This window comes from Halichoerus grypus, chromosome 6, assembly GCF_964656455.1.
Source record: "Halichoerus grypus chromosome 6, mHalGry1.hap1.1, whole genome shotgun sequence".
Taxonomy (NCBI): domain Eukaryota; kingdom Metazoa; phylum Chordata; class Mammalia; order Carnivora; family Phocidae; genus Halichoerus; species Halichoerus grypus.
The window spans coordinates 131,542,878-131,556,587 of NC_135717.1; the positions used below are offsets into that span (position 1 = coordinate 131,542,878).

The 13,710-nt window shown below is 42.3% G+C and overlaps 1 protein-coding gene across 1 annotated transcript; it reads right to left on the reverse strand.

The window, feature by feature from the left end:
- Nucleotides 1-9,031: 9,031 nt before the first annotated feature.
- Nucleotides 9,032-13,457, reverse strand: IL22 (interleukin 22). Its single transcript, XM_036118645.1, has 5 exons — nucleotides 13,272-13,457; nucleotides 12,775-12,840; nucleotides 12,507-12,650; nucleotides 11,535-11,600; nucleotides 9,032-9,109 (listed from the first exon to the last, which is right to left on the reverse strand). Exons 1-5 carry the CDS (start codon nucleotides 13,455-13,457, stop codon nucleotides 9,032-9,034), a joined length of 540 nt encoding a protein of 179 aa, XP_035974538.1.
- Nucleotides 13,458-13,710: the final 253 nt, after the last annotated feature.

Sequence of the window (13,710 nt, forward strand, 5' to 3'; positions counted from 1 at the left end):
TTTAAAAAAACATTTTTTATTTAGATTCAATTAATTAACATATAATGTATTATTGGTTTCAGGGGTACAGGTCTGTGATCCATCAGTCTTACATAATACCAGGTGCTCATTACATCACATGTCCTCCTTAATGTCCATCACCCAGTTACCCCATCCCTCCACCCCCCTCCCCTTCAGCAACCTTCAGGTTGTTCCCTATGATTAAGAGTCAGAAGAGAATTTTTTTTAACTATATTGCAAATGTGAACATTTTAGTAGCCCTAGAAAAACGTTTTTTAAGAGGAGGAGAATCCTAACCTCATCCAAATTTTAAAACATATTTAGATCCATCTGAATGCTTTCTTAAGAGGTGAAATCATGTCCTGGCTACTTGCTTTTCTGCTGAACCTAGAATTCATGGAATTAAGAGAGGCCTTGACTGTCATGTGTGACAACTTAATATTCCACAGGCTGGATGGAAGGGACTACTTTCATATCCTGAAATATAGGGGCTAGCTAAGTACTTTTCATTATATTTGAAAATGTAGGTAGTTTTAGATCATCTGGTATGGCTCCATTTTACAGAATCCAAGGAAGTTTAATCATACGCCCAAGTGACCCTTAGATCAAAGAGGCAGGGGATTGCATCCATGTTCATGAGAACCCAAAGCCCTGTGTTTCCCACTGCCGTGCTGCCTCCCACCGCCCTGGAGAGCAGGACACATGGATGTCAGAGGTTGTGATGGACGCTACAGACAATAAGAGATGGGACAGTGGCCTAAGGAAAAAGGAACATGAAGAAAATAAACTAAGGAAGAGTAAAACAATTGTTTGTGGTATTTGACAGCCCTTGCATACATATTATAAAAATATCTATATTAAACATCACGAAGTATTCCTTTACTTGTTCTTCCCAACATTCTATAAGAGGTGAAGGCGTTCTTGTTTTTTCCAGTGTGCAGGTGGAAGAGCTGAGATGGAAAGAGGAAAAATGACTTCCCCCAAGGCACGGAGCCAGGAAGGAGCAAACTTAGGCTTGACCCGTGTCTTCGAAAGACAAACCCAGTGGTATTTCCACTGGACCATTTTGCCTCTGGGTTTATAAGTAAACATGATTTATGTGTGACTCCAAGGTCTTCTGATGGGAAGTATAAAAATAAATCTACTATTAAAAAAATTATTATTCATTCCAATAGCTATTTTTCGGTATCAATCTTCTTCATAGCTCTGTAGCTATGCTGCTTAGCATTTGCTGCTTAGACACATTGGTACCATCCACATTGGCCATTCATTCTCTGGCAGTGAAAGGCACATCAGCCATAAATCCTGCAAAGAATATGATACCTTAACCAAGATTTAAAAAATACGAAATCAAAAATTAGAAGCAGATGATCATAACCCAGCACAAAGGATGACAGAAAACAGATCTCTGCTGCTGTCCCCTTCCCTGAGCTCAGCTAAAGAAAAGGAAGAGGAAGGAAGCACAACACAAATCCAGGCATCCTCCAAAATTTTGTCAAAGGTAGCCTTTCTACCTCATTTTCAAAGTGTATTAAAAATAAGTTTTGCAGTAATAACAGCAAGAATGGAGACGGAGTTTAGAAATCATCTTCTGAGAGTCCTAGAAATAGATATACCTTTTCCATCAAAATGGATTAATCATTGGTCTGTCTCCTCAGCCCTGGGGCCCTGTGGCAATCAGCACCTGATAGACTTTACTCAGACTGAGTAATGCATTTGAACCTGAACTTAACACTAGCAACACGATTTCTCCCCTAAGGACTTCCCCCTCACATTCAGAGTAAAAACCCAAGTCCTTTCAATGGCCTAAGGGCCTACCTGATTTTGCCCATTCCCTATACCTTTCTGGCCTCTTCTCCTACTGCGGTCCCCTTGCTCTCCTGATCTAGCCACAACACCTCCTTGTTGCTCTTCCAACTCACCAAGCACACCTTTGTCTCAGGGGCCTTTGTACTTGCTGTTCCCCCAGATATCTGCATGGCCAGCTCTTTCAAATTTTTCAAGACTTGGCTCAAATACCACTTTCTCAGCAAGGCTTTCCCATGATATCTGTTATGGGCTGAATGTTGTCCCCCTCTCCCCACCAAAACTCATATGTTGAAATCCTAACCCCCACTACGCTAGAATGTGACTGTATTTGGAGACACGTTCTTCAAAGAGGTGACCAAGTTAAAATGAAGTCCTCTGGGTAGGCCCTAATCCAATACGACTGCTGTCTTCGTAAGAAGTGGGGGATTAAGAAACAGACATCCACAGAGGCCATCTGCAAGCCAAGGAGGAATTCCTGAGGACAAACCAACCCTCCTGACACCTTGAGGTCAGGCTTCTGGCCTCGAAAACGATAAGAAAATAGATTTCTGTTGTTGAAGCCACCCAACCTGTGGGGCTTGGTTATGGCGGCCCTAGCAAAGTAATACACTACCCTAATGGAAGTAACCCCACTCCCAGCTCCTCTATCTCATTTTCTTTCTTTTTTTCAAAGCCCTTGTCATCATCCAACATATGATATATTTACTTATGCATTTGTTTACTGTCTATCTCCCTTCACTAAAATCTATACTCTCCCAGAGCAGGGATTTTGTCTGCTTGTTCATCGCTATTACACCTGTTCTAAAGAGTGCCTGGTGCATAGTATGTGTTCAGTAAATAGTGTTGGATTCCTGGATACAACCCTACACAATCACCACCCAATGCCCCGGGAGGGAAGAAAGACCAAAGGGCTGTCAGGTTTCGGAGGAAGAGGGAGGAAGAAATTTTGGTGCTGACACAATAAACTCCTCCAGGGAGGACTTCTCGGATGTTTCTTCTCGACCCACTTCTGAGCTCTGCTGGGCTGCCACAAGCAGCTCTTTATCTTCTACTGTTGCCTAGAAGGTCTACAGAACCCACAGTGGGCACCCCCCCCCCCACTTTCTGTACTGTTTCCTGTCTCTCCTCTGCATTTCAGACCCAACCAGAAGTGTATAGACAGATCAGAGCAGCTGACCGGCTGGGTCTGATGGGAACCTGGCCCGCAGCTCTGGGTTCAGTGATGCTGCCTACTCCTTTTTGTTCTGTATCTTTTCTCGTTACTTCCTACACACCAGCTCTTCACCTTACTGCAGTTAAACACACCTGTGTTTCTTGTAGTGCAAGCCTGGGTGCTCTCTGATGGCAGGAATCAGCTGGGAAGAGGTCTCTCATCCTTCCCACAAACTTGTTTTGGTGCTAATGTCTTCCAGAGGTTCTGCCCTGAATCAATGTGTTCTTTTATTTTTTTCAAATGCAGTATATATGCAAAATTTTTTGCCTCACAGGGAGCTAACTTCTCGTGCCTCTGAGTTTTACCTGGCCCATCAGCACTTCAGGGGAAGAAAGACTCCACAGTCTGCCCCATGGCACTTTTCCTGAGTCTAAAGTGGCAAAAGGAGCCAGAAATGAACACAGCTGGGAACAAGAGAGGCCAAGAGAATCAGAGATGGCCCATAAGATGGGATACAGAGATTTACTTTCTATTGTAATAAAAGAAATTCATTGTCATCAAGAAATAGCTAACAACAATGTAGATAACCAGTTGTGACAAATGTGTCATTCTGTTGGGGATGTCAACAGTGCGGGGCGGGGAGGGGGCCCCGCTATGCATGTGTCGGGGCAGGGCGTATATTTGAAATCTCTATATCTTCCTCTCAGTTTTGCTGTGAACCTAAACTCTAATAAAATAGTCTATTTTTGTAATGGCTAGCAAGATAAAACATTGCTATGGTAATGATTACAGTTCATGGTTTTGCTGTAACAACTCATGGTTGATAGGGAAATTTAATTTTAAATGTAATTTTTGTTGACTCTGGGTTATCCTCAATGCTGAATACCTTGGCCATTCTGTCACTCAGAGCAGATCTTATTAGCTGCCCACAAAGCCGTTCCCTTTTAATTCCTCTCACAGAATTTTGTTTGTGCCTAGTGCTAGAAAATGAACTGTGAGTGATCTAAGCCAGGGGTTGGCAAATTACAGCCCAAATCTGACTCACACATTGTTTTTATAAAGCCCATGAGCTATGAAAGGTTTTTATACTTTCAAAGGATAGAAGAGGAGGAGGAAGATGGAGAAGAAGAAAAAATATGCAACAAAGGTAATATGTGGCCCCAAAAGCCTAAAATAGTTACTATTTTGCCTTTACAGGAAAAGTTTTCCCATCCCTGATCTAAGCCAATGATTGTCATGAGCACATGTTACCATATCTGGCCAACAAGATGTGGGGGCAGGCTGCCTGGGGTGTGTCTACTTTTTGGGTAGGGCAGAGAGGTGCCTCCCTGGGCTCCACACTTGGGGAGAGAGAAGGGAATTGGAGGGTGTTGCACCTTATTTCTCTTTTCTGAACATCATTAAAATTCAATTTAGGGGCACCTGGGTGGCTCAGTCAGTTGAGTGGCCGACTCTTGATCTCAGCTCAGGTCTTGATCTCAGGGTCGTCAGTTCAAGCCCCATGTTGTGCTCCACACTGGGCATGGAGCCTACTTAAAAAAAGAAGAAAGAAAAATAAAAATGAAAATTTTTTTAAGAATTCAATTTAGGAAATTCTACTTCTAGCCATGATGGAGTGATCTAATTCTTACATGAGGGTAGGTGTCACTCTCCTCATTTGAAGAACAAGGACCCTGCAGTTCAAAGACTGTGGAGACAGTGAAGAGCAGATTGCACATGCTCTGGGGACATGTCCCAGGCCATTAGAACCACCCACTGAAGACGAAAGCATAGAGACTTTGACAAAACCATGGACAGAAAACACAGAATGATGCTACCATGGCTTTAAATCAGGGGATCTCCAGCAGACTTCACATGTCAGAGGTTATCAGCAAAAGTGGGCCAGGTAGGCTGTGGATGGGTCTCCTACAGGATGGATGTTCTCCGGGAGGTGACATCTCTTGTCTGGCTGTGTCAGAAACTATGGAATTGCTTTGTATTTAGCTTTTTGAATGGATTTCACTCCATACCATCAGCAACATCACATTTCCCATAATTCTTGTGAGGCATTTGGTGGTGGGAAGTGTTAGTGGATGTCAGCTGCCCAAACTCAAAAAGGAGAAAGTTAGAGTACAGAGTGTTGAGGCAGTTGTCTTATCAGTTCATATTAGGTTAAGGGCCAAGGCATGGTGTGAGCCCAAATCCTATTAATTCACTAAGCCCCTTATCTGCTTATCTGCTATACTTCCTATTTTCATAGCTGTTCACATGACCTAAATTAAATATCATGAATTCCTTCTTCCACCACTCATTCCATTTTCCCTTTACCCTCCGTCTGCACCTCCATTGGAGGGGGTCCTTCACCTGGTAAAGTGACTTAAACCCTCATTCCTATAAAAATGGAGTTCTTGGGGCGCCTGGGTGGCTCAGATGGTTAAGCGTCTGCCTTCGGCTCAGGTCATGGTCCCAGGGTCCTGGGATCGAGCCCCACATCAGGCTCCTGACTCAGCGGGGAGCCTGCTTCTCCCTCTGCCTCTGCCTCTCCCCCCGCTCATGCTCTCTCTCTCTCTGTATCTCTGTCTCAAATGAATAAATAAAATCTTAAAAAAAAAAAATTGGAGTTCTTGATGATCCTGTCTTTTTCATCTGATGCAGTTCTCCATTGACGAGACTATTGAGTGAATTGACAAGACAATCCAGTCCATGTCTTTGGTCCAGTTACAGTCTACCCAGCCCTCATGGTTTAGCAGCAATACAATTTTTTTTCTCTTTTATTTATTTTATTTTTTTGAGGTAATTAGGTTTTTTTATGTTCAATTAGCCAACATGTAGACATCATTAGTTTTTGATGTAGTGTCCAATGATTCATTAGTTGCATATAACACCCAGTACTCATCATCACACATGCCCTCCTTAATGCTCATCACCTGGTTACCCCATCCCCCCACCCCCCCTCCCTTTTGCAACCCTCAGTTTGTTTCCTGGAATCCAGAGTCTCTCATGGTTTGTCTCCCTCTCTGATTTCTTCCTGTTCAGTTTTCCCTCCCTTTCCCTGTGGTCCTCTGTGCTACGATTTTCTCTTGGTGATCAGGATCCATCATCCCAGTCTTCACCTGTTTTTTCAACAAAACAACATTTTTCAGCATTCCTTGAAAGTATGTATGTGCATATATATACATATACATATATATATGTATATGTACATATATATGTTTTGGGGATTTTTTTTTTGGTTTTTTTTTTTTTAAGAGAAAGAGAGCACAAGCAGAGGGGAGGAGGAGGGGCAGAAGGAGAGAGAGAATCTTAAGCAGGCTCCACACTCAGCACAGGAGCCCCACGTGGGGCTCCCCATCTCACAAGCCTGAGATCATGACCTAAGCTGAAATCAAGAGTCGGAAGCTTAACCAACTGAGCCACCCGGGAGCCCCAAAGGTATATTTTAAAGATAAAGTCACTAGAGCTGTGGTTGCCTCAGAGACAATAGGACCTCAGCTTTCAACCCTTGGTATCACTGCTTCTCATGAATCTTGTGTCTTCACTCAAATCTTAAAATCTTGACCTCTTTTTAGAACAAAATCCCGTCTGTCCGTACTTATATGAAGCACTGCATGCTAGTGAATAATATAGTGTAAATGAAGAACCAGAAGAAAAACTAACAGATCGCTTTTCCTCTTAGTGAATCTAACCTATATGTAGCCCTTATTTCCCAGGCAACCCAAACTGAGTGTCACAGAAAGGGTCACACGCCAATTTTCTCGGGCTCTACTCCCATCCTCCCCAGTGCAATCATCACCTCCCCCGTAAACTATTGTGCTGACCTTGCTTCTGGTCTAACCCCTCCTAGACTTACTCCCCACCCAACACCAAAGTGATCTTTTTCGAACATGAGTCATATTAAGTTTTTCCCACACTTGAAACCCTCCAGCGGCTTCTCACCAGTCCTAAATGCTGGTTGGTGTCTCTGGGGGCTTATGTCTCATGCAGCCTCATAGATTAGTCTTCCTGAACACCTGGGTGTTGCCGTCTGCTACTGGGGGAGGAGATACCTAAGGCCTCTGCCAGTGCCAAGAACAAGAACAGTGTCGATAGCGCCAGCCAAATACTGCCCACGGCCACTGGTGCAAAGGAATTGCTCCAGCAGGTACTGAGGATTATGTCAAGACTCCCTATGAGGAATCTGGACTATCTCACGTAGCTGCAGAATTTGCCAGCACTGCCCTTTGGAATTGAAGAAGATCCTGGTACCTTACGCTTTGTGTTCATTAGCATCCAGAATTTTTAAAATCTCTTCATTTCAGACTCCTTGCCCTAGATGGAAGCATTCATGAATCCAATTCTAAGGACATTCTTCCATTTATGGCTCAATTAATAGAAGATTACTCCATAATTGGTCAAAAATAAGTACAATCCCAAATTTTGCTAAGTTATTACACTGAGATGCATTTGGAAAAAGAAAGAGTCCTACACCCTGGTTTATCCCAGAAATAATTATAATTCTATTACCTATGAAGCTTAGCTTTGGGACCTGTCAGCATTTGGAGCCCACAGCCAAAAATATTAACTCCACTTTACCCATGAGTGAACCTGCAATTTACATGTGTGCTCACCAATCACCACCAGACTTGACCTACTCCTACAGGAACTTGACAAACAATTGGTGAGTGACCTGTACAATAAACTCGGGGTTCCTGACTTTTCAGAGGAGGAAACACCGTACACAGTCGACCACTGACCCACTGACCTCTCCTGACCACTGACTTTCACTTTCTGTGGAAAAAAATTACGCATCCCTCAATGCTGATGTCACTTGCCCGTTCTTCTAGATAGAACCAGTCCAACTCTCTCTACTGCTTCTCTCTTCTCTCTACCACTGCACAAATTTCGAAGACTCCCCAGACTCAGTCCACTTCCCCTTTACTTTATTTCCTGACTTACAGGAAAACTGAAGAATGCCCTCCCTAATAGATTCAAACTAGAGCTAAAGTAGCTCCTCCCCAGCAGAAACCACTGTATTTGTATTTCTCTGCTGGCAATAGCACTCCGTTCTTTTATCCACAACTGCTAATGAGGCCAATGGATTCTTTTCGGTGTCTTACTGTGTTTCTTTCAGAATTACATGCTGACTCAACATAATACATCTATGTAGGCAATATAGCACAGAGCCCAGAAATCAGATAGACCTCGCTCGATACAGGTCCACTACTTATAGTTACCCCAATGTTTGTAACATGTCTCTGATTTTCCGTTTTCTCACCTTTAAAATAGAGCTCATACTAACAGCCAATTAGCCAACATATAGTACATCATTAGTTTTTGATGTAGTGTTCAATGATTCATTAGTTGCGTATAACACCCAGTGCTCATCATCACACATGCCCTCATTGGCTTAGAGTCAAGAACAAAGTATATGAGATCCTTGGCCCATTTAGCAAATGGGAATGATTACATGATGGTGATGGTGATGGTGATGATGGTGACAGTGGTGATGGTGATGATGATGATAATAGTAAAGGGACACAAATCACAAAGACACAAGATGTAGGATATCAAAGTGTTTATTGAGGTCAAATAAACATAGCTCCATAATTACTGTCACAGATATAAATATTAGCTTTATACTTAAGTAACAATATCATATGCTTCTATAAATAAGTCTATATTATTAAAATGACATAAATAAAATGTGTACTGACAATAATAAATAAACTCATAAATATAAAGTATTGACCCTGGAAATGAAATTACCTAGGGGTTTTTTTTCCCTAAAGGAAGGGGAAGTAATCTTTTTTATGGGAATAGACAATTGCTTTAAAAAAATCAATTTCTGTGTCCAAAACACCAACTACAATAAAATGTTATCAGTAATTCTCATTAAGCTTGGAAGGTCTACCTTCTGGTCTTCTGGACACAGGTGACATTGTTGTCTTTTTAAAGCTAAACAGGGATTTATTTAGAACCCACCCATGATTGTAAAGTTTGGCTTCCCATTTTCCCTTTGGTAAAAGAAAACCTGTAGGGGATCTTGTTGCTATTTCTTACAAGCAAGAAAAGCAAGAAGGGTTAGTCATCTGTTTTCCAGCTTTGCTCTGGTTAAATGCAGGCATTTCTCAGGGCTATAAACAGCAAACTCAGTTCTCCAATTGCTTTGATCTCTCCATTCTCTCCAAGCTGTAAAAGTAAGAACACACGAGTATTTGAGCATTTATACCATGCTTTTTAAAGAGGAACAAAATAGAAAAAGATGGTGAAGTTGCTGGAGACAGAAACCAAGTTTTTGCCTTTTTGTAAAATAGTCTTAATAATACCCTTCTAGCGAGACTATAATATGATTTGCCATAGACCTTAAAATTATGGCTAATTGAACTGAAAGGGCACCAGCAGGCACCACTCTCAATTGCATCTACACTAATAAAACTGTTTCAAGTCACTTCCTCCCCAGAGCAAGCGGATGGAAGCTGTGCAGGCATCTGCGGGACCAAATGCCCCCATCAGGCCTGGTCCTGCCTTATCCCCTCGCCGACAGTCTATGACCAACTAATTATAACAGTTCAGCTCACACAGCTTTGAATCAAAACTGCGCATTTACCGGTACACATGGGTTTTTTCTGTTCCCACCTCCCTAACAAAGGGAAAAAAATACAGGTTTTCACTTTTGTGGGGAAAATACCAAATAAGTCCCATCCAGTTGCTTTAATTAGTAGAAAGCGGATACACATTCTAAACACCACTTCTTTCCTCCTCCTTCCAAGTCCTATGCGAGTGAGGCTTTCAGACTCCATAGGAGAGGAAGGTAAATTCAAGTCCAAAGCATCCTCCTCTGAAATTCCTCTAATCTATTAAATTTGCTGTAGGTTCTTTCAAGGAAAACCATAAGCCATCATTGTCCTCGATGCTTTGTTCTCCTTTCTCTTCCTGCTGTCTCCCATCATTCCCCCTTTCATACTTCCTTGCACGTAATGCCAAGTGGTACTTCTTAGATCTCAAAGACGCCCAAGAGCATAAAGAATGGTTCAAGTTCTCTTGCCCTACTGTCTATCATGCATTCTACCACAGCCTGCTCTCTGCTGTTACCTCCAGTGGCAGAGAATTAACACCTCCAAGACCGCCCTTCCATTTCAGCCAGTGCTGACCAGTTTCCCCTCAGGTTGAGCTTCCTCAGAGTAACATTCCTCTCTCACCTATGCTTTCTGGAGCCACTGGGTTAAAAAAAAAGAAAGCATAACCACTCTTCCACATGGCACCTTATTGCAAATGTGAAAGTCGATTCTCTCAAAATGGGTTAAAAGCTTTAAAATCTATTTCCCCACATGGATCCCCCTCAGATGTTTCTCTCTCACACTGCATTTTTCTAAAGCCAACAAAGTAAACCGACATCAGGAATTCTTCAAACCGGAAGTGCTTTGCGTTGGCAATCGCGTCCTAATATTCAGCCCTCCTCTCCTGGGTAAGAGACCCATGACAAGAGAATTGATCTTCACAGTGAAAGACTACAAAGACTTCAATGATCACAGAAATGGTCACATTCATTAAATCATGAGCGGGAAGAAATACTTTTTTTTTTTTTAAAGAAACATCAAGGTGGAAAAAAGGGAAGATTGAGGTTACACCTGTTACTAAAAATTCCATCAGCTAGAACCTTCATGCTGCTAAGGTTTAATTGTACCCGCTTGCAAGAGCATCACTTTCGCTGCTAGTAATCATTCCTCTGGTTTTTGGATGAGTCACAACTGCTAGTCTGAGCCTTCTACTAGTAGTTCTTTTCCCCAAATAGGCCACGTGATAGTATCATTCTCTGTACAAATGCACACTAGCCTACGCCAGATAGATGCTCACTGGGGACATGAGGGAGGGAGGAAACCAGAAAGGAAGTGGAAAAGAGAGAGGAAGAAAAGAGAATTTCCAGTTCAGACTTGCATTCACTCTAATAAATCCATTCTATTTGAAACTCCATACAAGAAATTGGGGGTCGCTCACTCTTGCTTTTAAATTAAAATCAATAGCTGTTAGGTATGATAATTAAATATAAGTATCAATCATTCCAGAAATTCATCCTATAGGTAAGTACAACTCTTCTGTTATGGTTGTTCTGGGTTAATTTCTCCAAGTTTTAGATCATCAAGTCAATGGCTTCCAAAATTACCTCAAATAAATTTGTCCCCAAGTACTCCTCTGTTTTTAAACAAGTCCTTGTTCAAGTTATATGAATCAGTAGGAATCTCGAATTTCCTGAAGAATTAATAATACTAAAACGAACACAAATTGCTGCTGGTAAGAATGCTGGGTGGGATTCAAGAGACCTGCATTCTGGCCCTGGCCCTGCCACTGGTCATGCCCAGAACATGGGGTGATGAGCTTAGAGGACCTAACTTCCCAGCCATTCTATGGTTTGCAAAATTTGGAGACTTATTTATAAATATACAGATATATATAATATATACAGGTATATTATATATATATGCACCTAAATAATCAAACTGATGCAGGCAAATCAAGTAGAAAATTATACGTAGGGAAAAAAAGAAAGAAAGGGAAGGAAAGAAAAACATTTGTCTCTCCTATTTAATAGGTTAACATTAATAGTTATTAGTAGTACCTTTTTCACTGTGTCCTTCAGCATTTGCACATTTCTCTGGATATGCTGGTCATCACTCTCAATACGCTACAAAATGAAAACCAGAGCACTTATTTTAATACTGTTGTACTGAAGCTTTATGAACTCCAGCGTCCCTAATTGAGGTGTGTTACGATGCACCTGGAGTTAAAAGTTCTTAGCAATTTTGCCCACAATGACCTAGATTTCACCAGTGACCTAGATTTTCAGAGCTCTTAAATTCCCTTGGACGCCAAAATCCAGTCATTTCCCTTACATGGGACCTCTCTTCATCTTTGGGAAATCCTACTGAGGTTTAAGTTTGTGGAAAAAGTGGAGTGGTTTATGCAAATTCTGTGAAGAATAAAACCCTAAGTCTACAAAAAAAAAAAAAAATGTATGCTCAGAACAAGAAACAGACATAAAATGTCTTGTGTGAACAGGAGGCCCTCTTCAATAAATACTAGGTCCCTTCACTCTGCCCACTCCTCTCCAGTCTTTTTTCATCATTTTAAATGTTCAGAGCCATCAAGGAAGGTCACACACCTCTGACTTTGTCACTTCTCCTGACATCCAAGGGGCAATCATCTTTGCCCACCCAGCACTGAACATTAAATCTTTCTGTTACTTTCTCTTTCCCATCCCTTCCATTTATACTCGGGGCATCTGTGTCCACATCTAGGCATTTTCCCTTACAGTTCCCAATGCCTTTGTCATCTCACATAACCTGAGTTGCTTTTTCCCAGGGACAAAGGAGCCTTCTGTGCTCTTGTCTTTCAGACCCCCTTCATCACCATATATTCAAAATGTGACTCAATTAAAGTAGTGATTCCAAGTGACTCTTGTGATGGTGTTGCTGAGGCACCTCTTGCTGCCAGCACGGAAAGGGGCAGGGCAGAGAAGGGTTCTAAGGGGAAGAAGGGGGGAAGGCAGGCAAGTAAGAGAGGGTGGAGTTAGGCTGGGAGAAGAACTCACACATTGGCTTAGCCTGTTGCTGAGCTTGGCCAAGAAGGGCACCACCTCCTGCATATAGGGCTGGAATCTATGGGATTGGGGGAGCAGTACTTCTTCAAGGGTAAAGTTCAGCACCTCCTTCATCAGATAGCAGCGCTCTCCTGCCTGCAGGCAAAAGTGAAACAGCAGGGATCATATTAGAGGGCATCCAGGAGACCCAAACCATCATCACCAGCATCCAAATAACCATGGATAACACACTGCCCTGCTCATCATGACTATGGCTTACATTGACTCCGTGGAACAGTTTATCCCCAATGAGACGAACATCTGTGTTGTTATCTGCCAAACTAGCCTGGAAGAGAAGAAAAGACTAAGTGCCTGGACATCGAAGAGATAGAAGAAAAGTCTGTGAGTAGAGATGCACTCTATCCATTCTCCCCAGAGCAGCCCCATGAAGCCTAAAGAAAGAATTCAGATGTGTGCATGAGTTTAAAATAATGCACAGAGGAGTAAGGGGAAAAAACAGTCAGGTGGGCTCATAAATGCACTTTTTGGAGTAAAACTCAACATACATATTGTCAAGGCCAAAATGGAAGGTCTTCTGGTAAAGCCCAATCTCCAAAGAGTCTCTAAAGAGACATAGGAAATAATCTCTGGTCTGCCAGTGAGGATAGATGATGGGTTCTCAAAGATCTTAGTAGCGCTCTGGAGAAATTTTTAGGAACTATTATCAGGTTTCAAGTAGAGAAGATGTGAAAGAGAGAGAGAGACTGAGATGAGTACCTCCTCAGCCAGCATGAAGGTGCGGTTGGTTATATAGGGCTGCTGGAAGTCGGAGTGGTTAAGCCTGCAGTGAGAGCCGATGGGCACAGCTGCTCCACCCTGCACCCACAGGGCAAGGAGAAGGAGGCAGCTGGAGGCCAGAGTTCCCATAAGGGAAGAGTTCACACATTTCTGCAGGGCGGCCATCGCAGACAACTCTAACTGGAGCAAATGGTGACTAGAAAAGGAGAACCTGGTATCAAGAGAACAAGAAGCAAAAACATAAAGGCAAACCATTAGGTATCAAGAAGTATATCACATCAAGCGAACCCATCTTAGCAAGTTTGCTGAAACACTTACCTGTTTCGATGATTCCGCTTGTGAGGGGAAGGCAGAAGTTGCTGCTTTTATAGCCCCCAAAACACACATTTTTTTAGTAAAAAGTATGACATCAGCAATT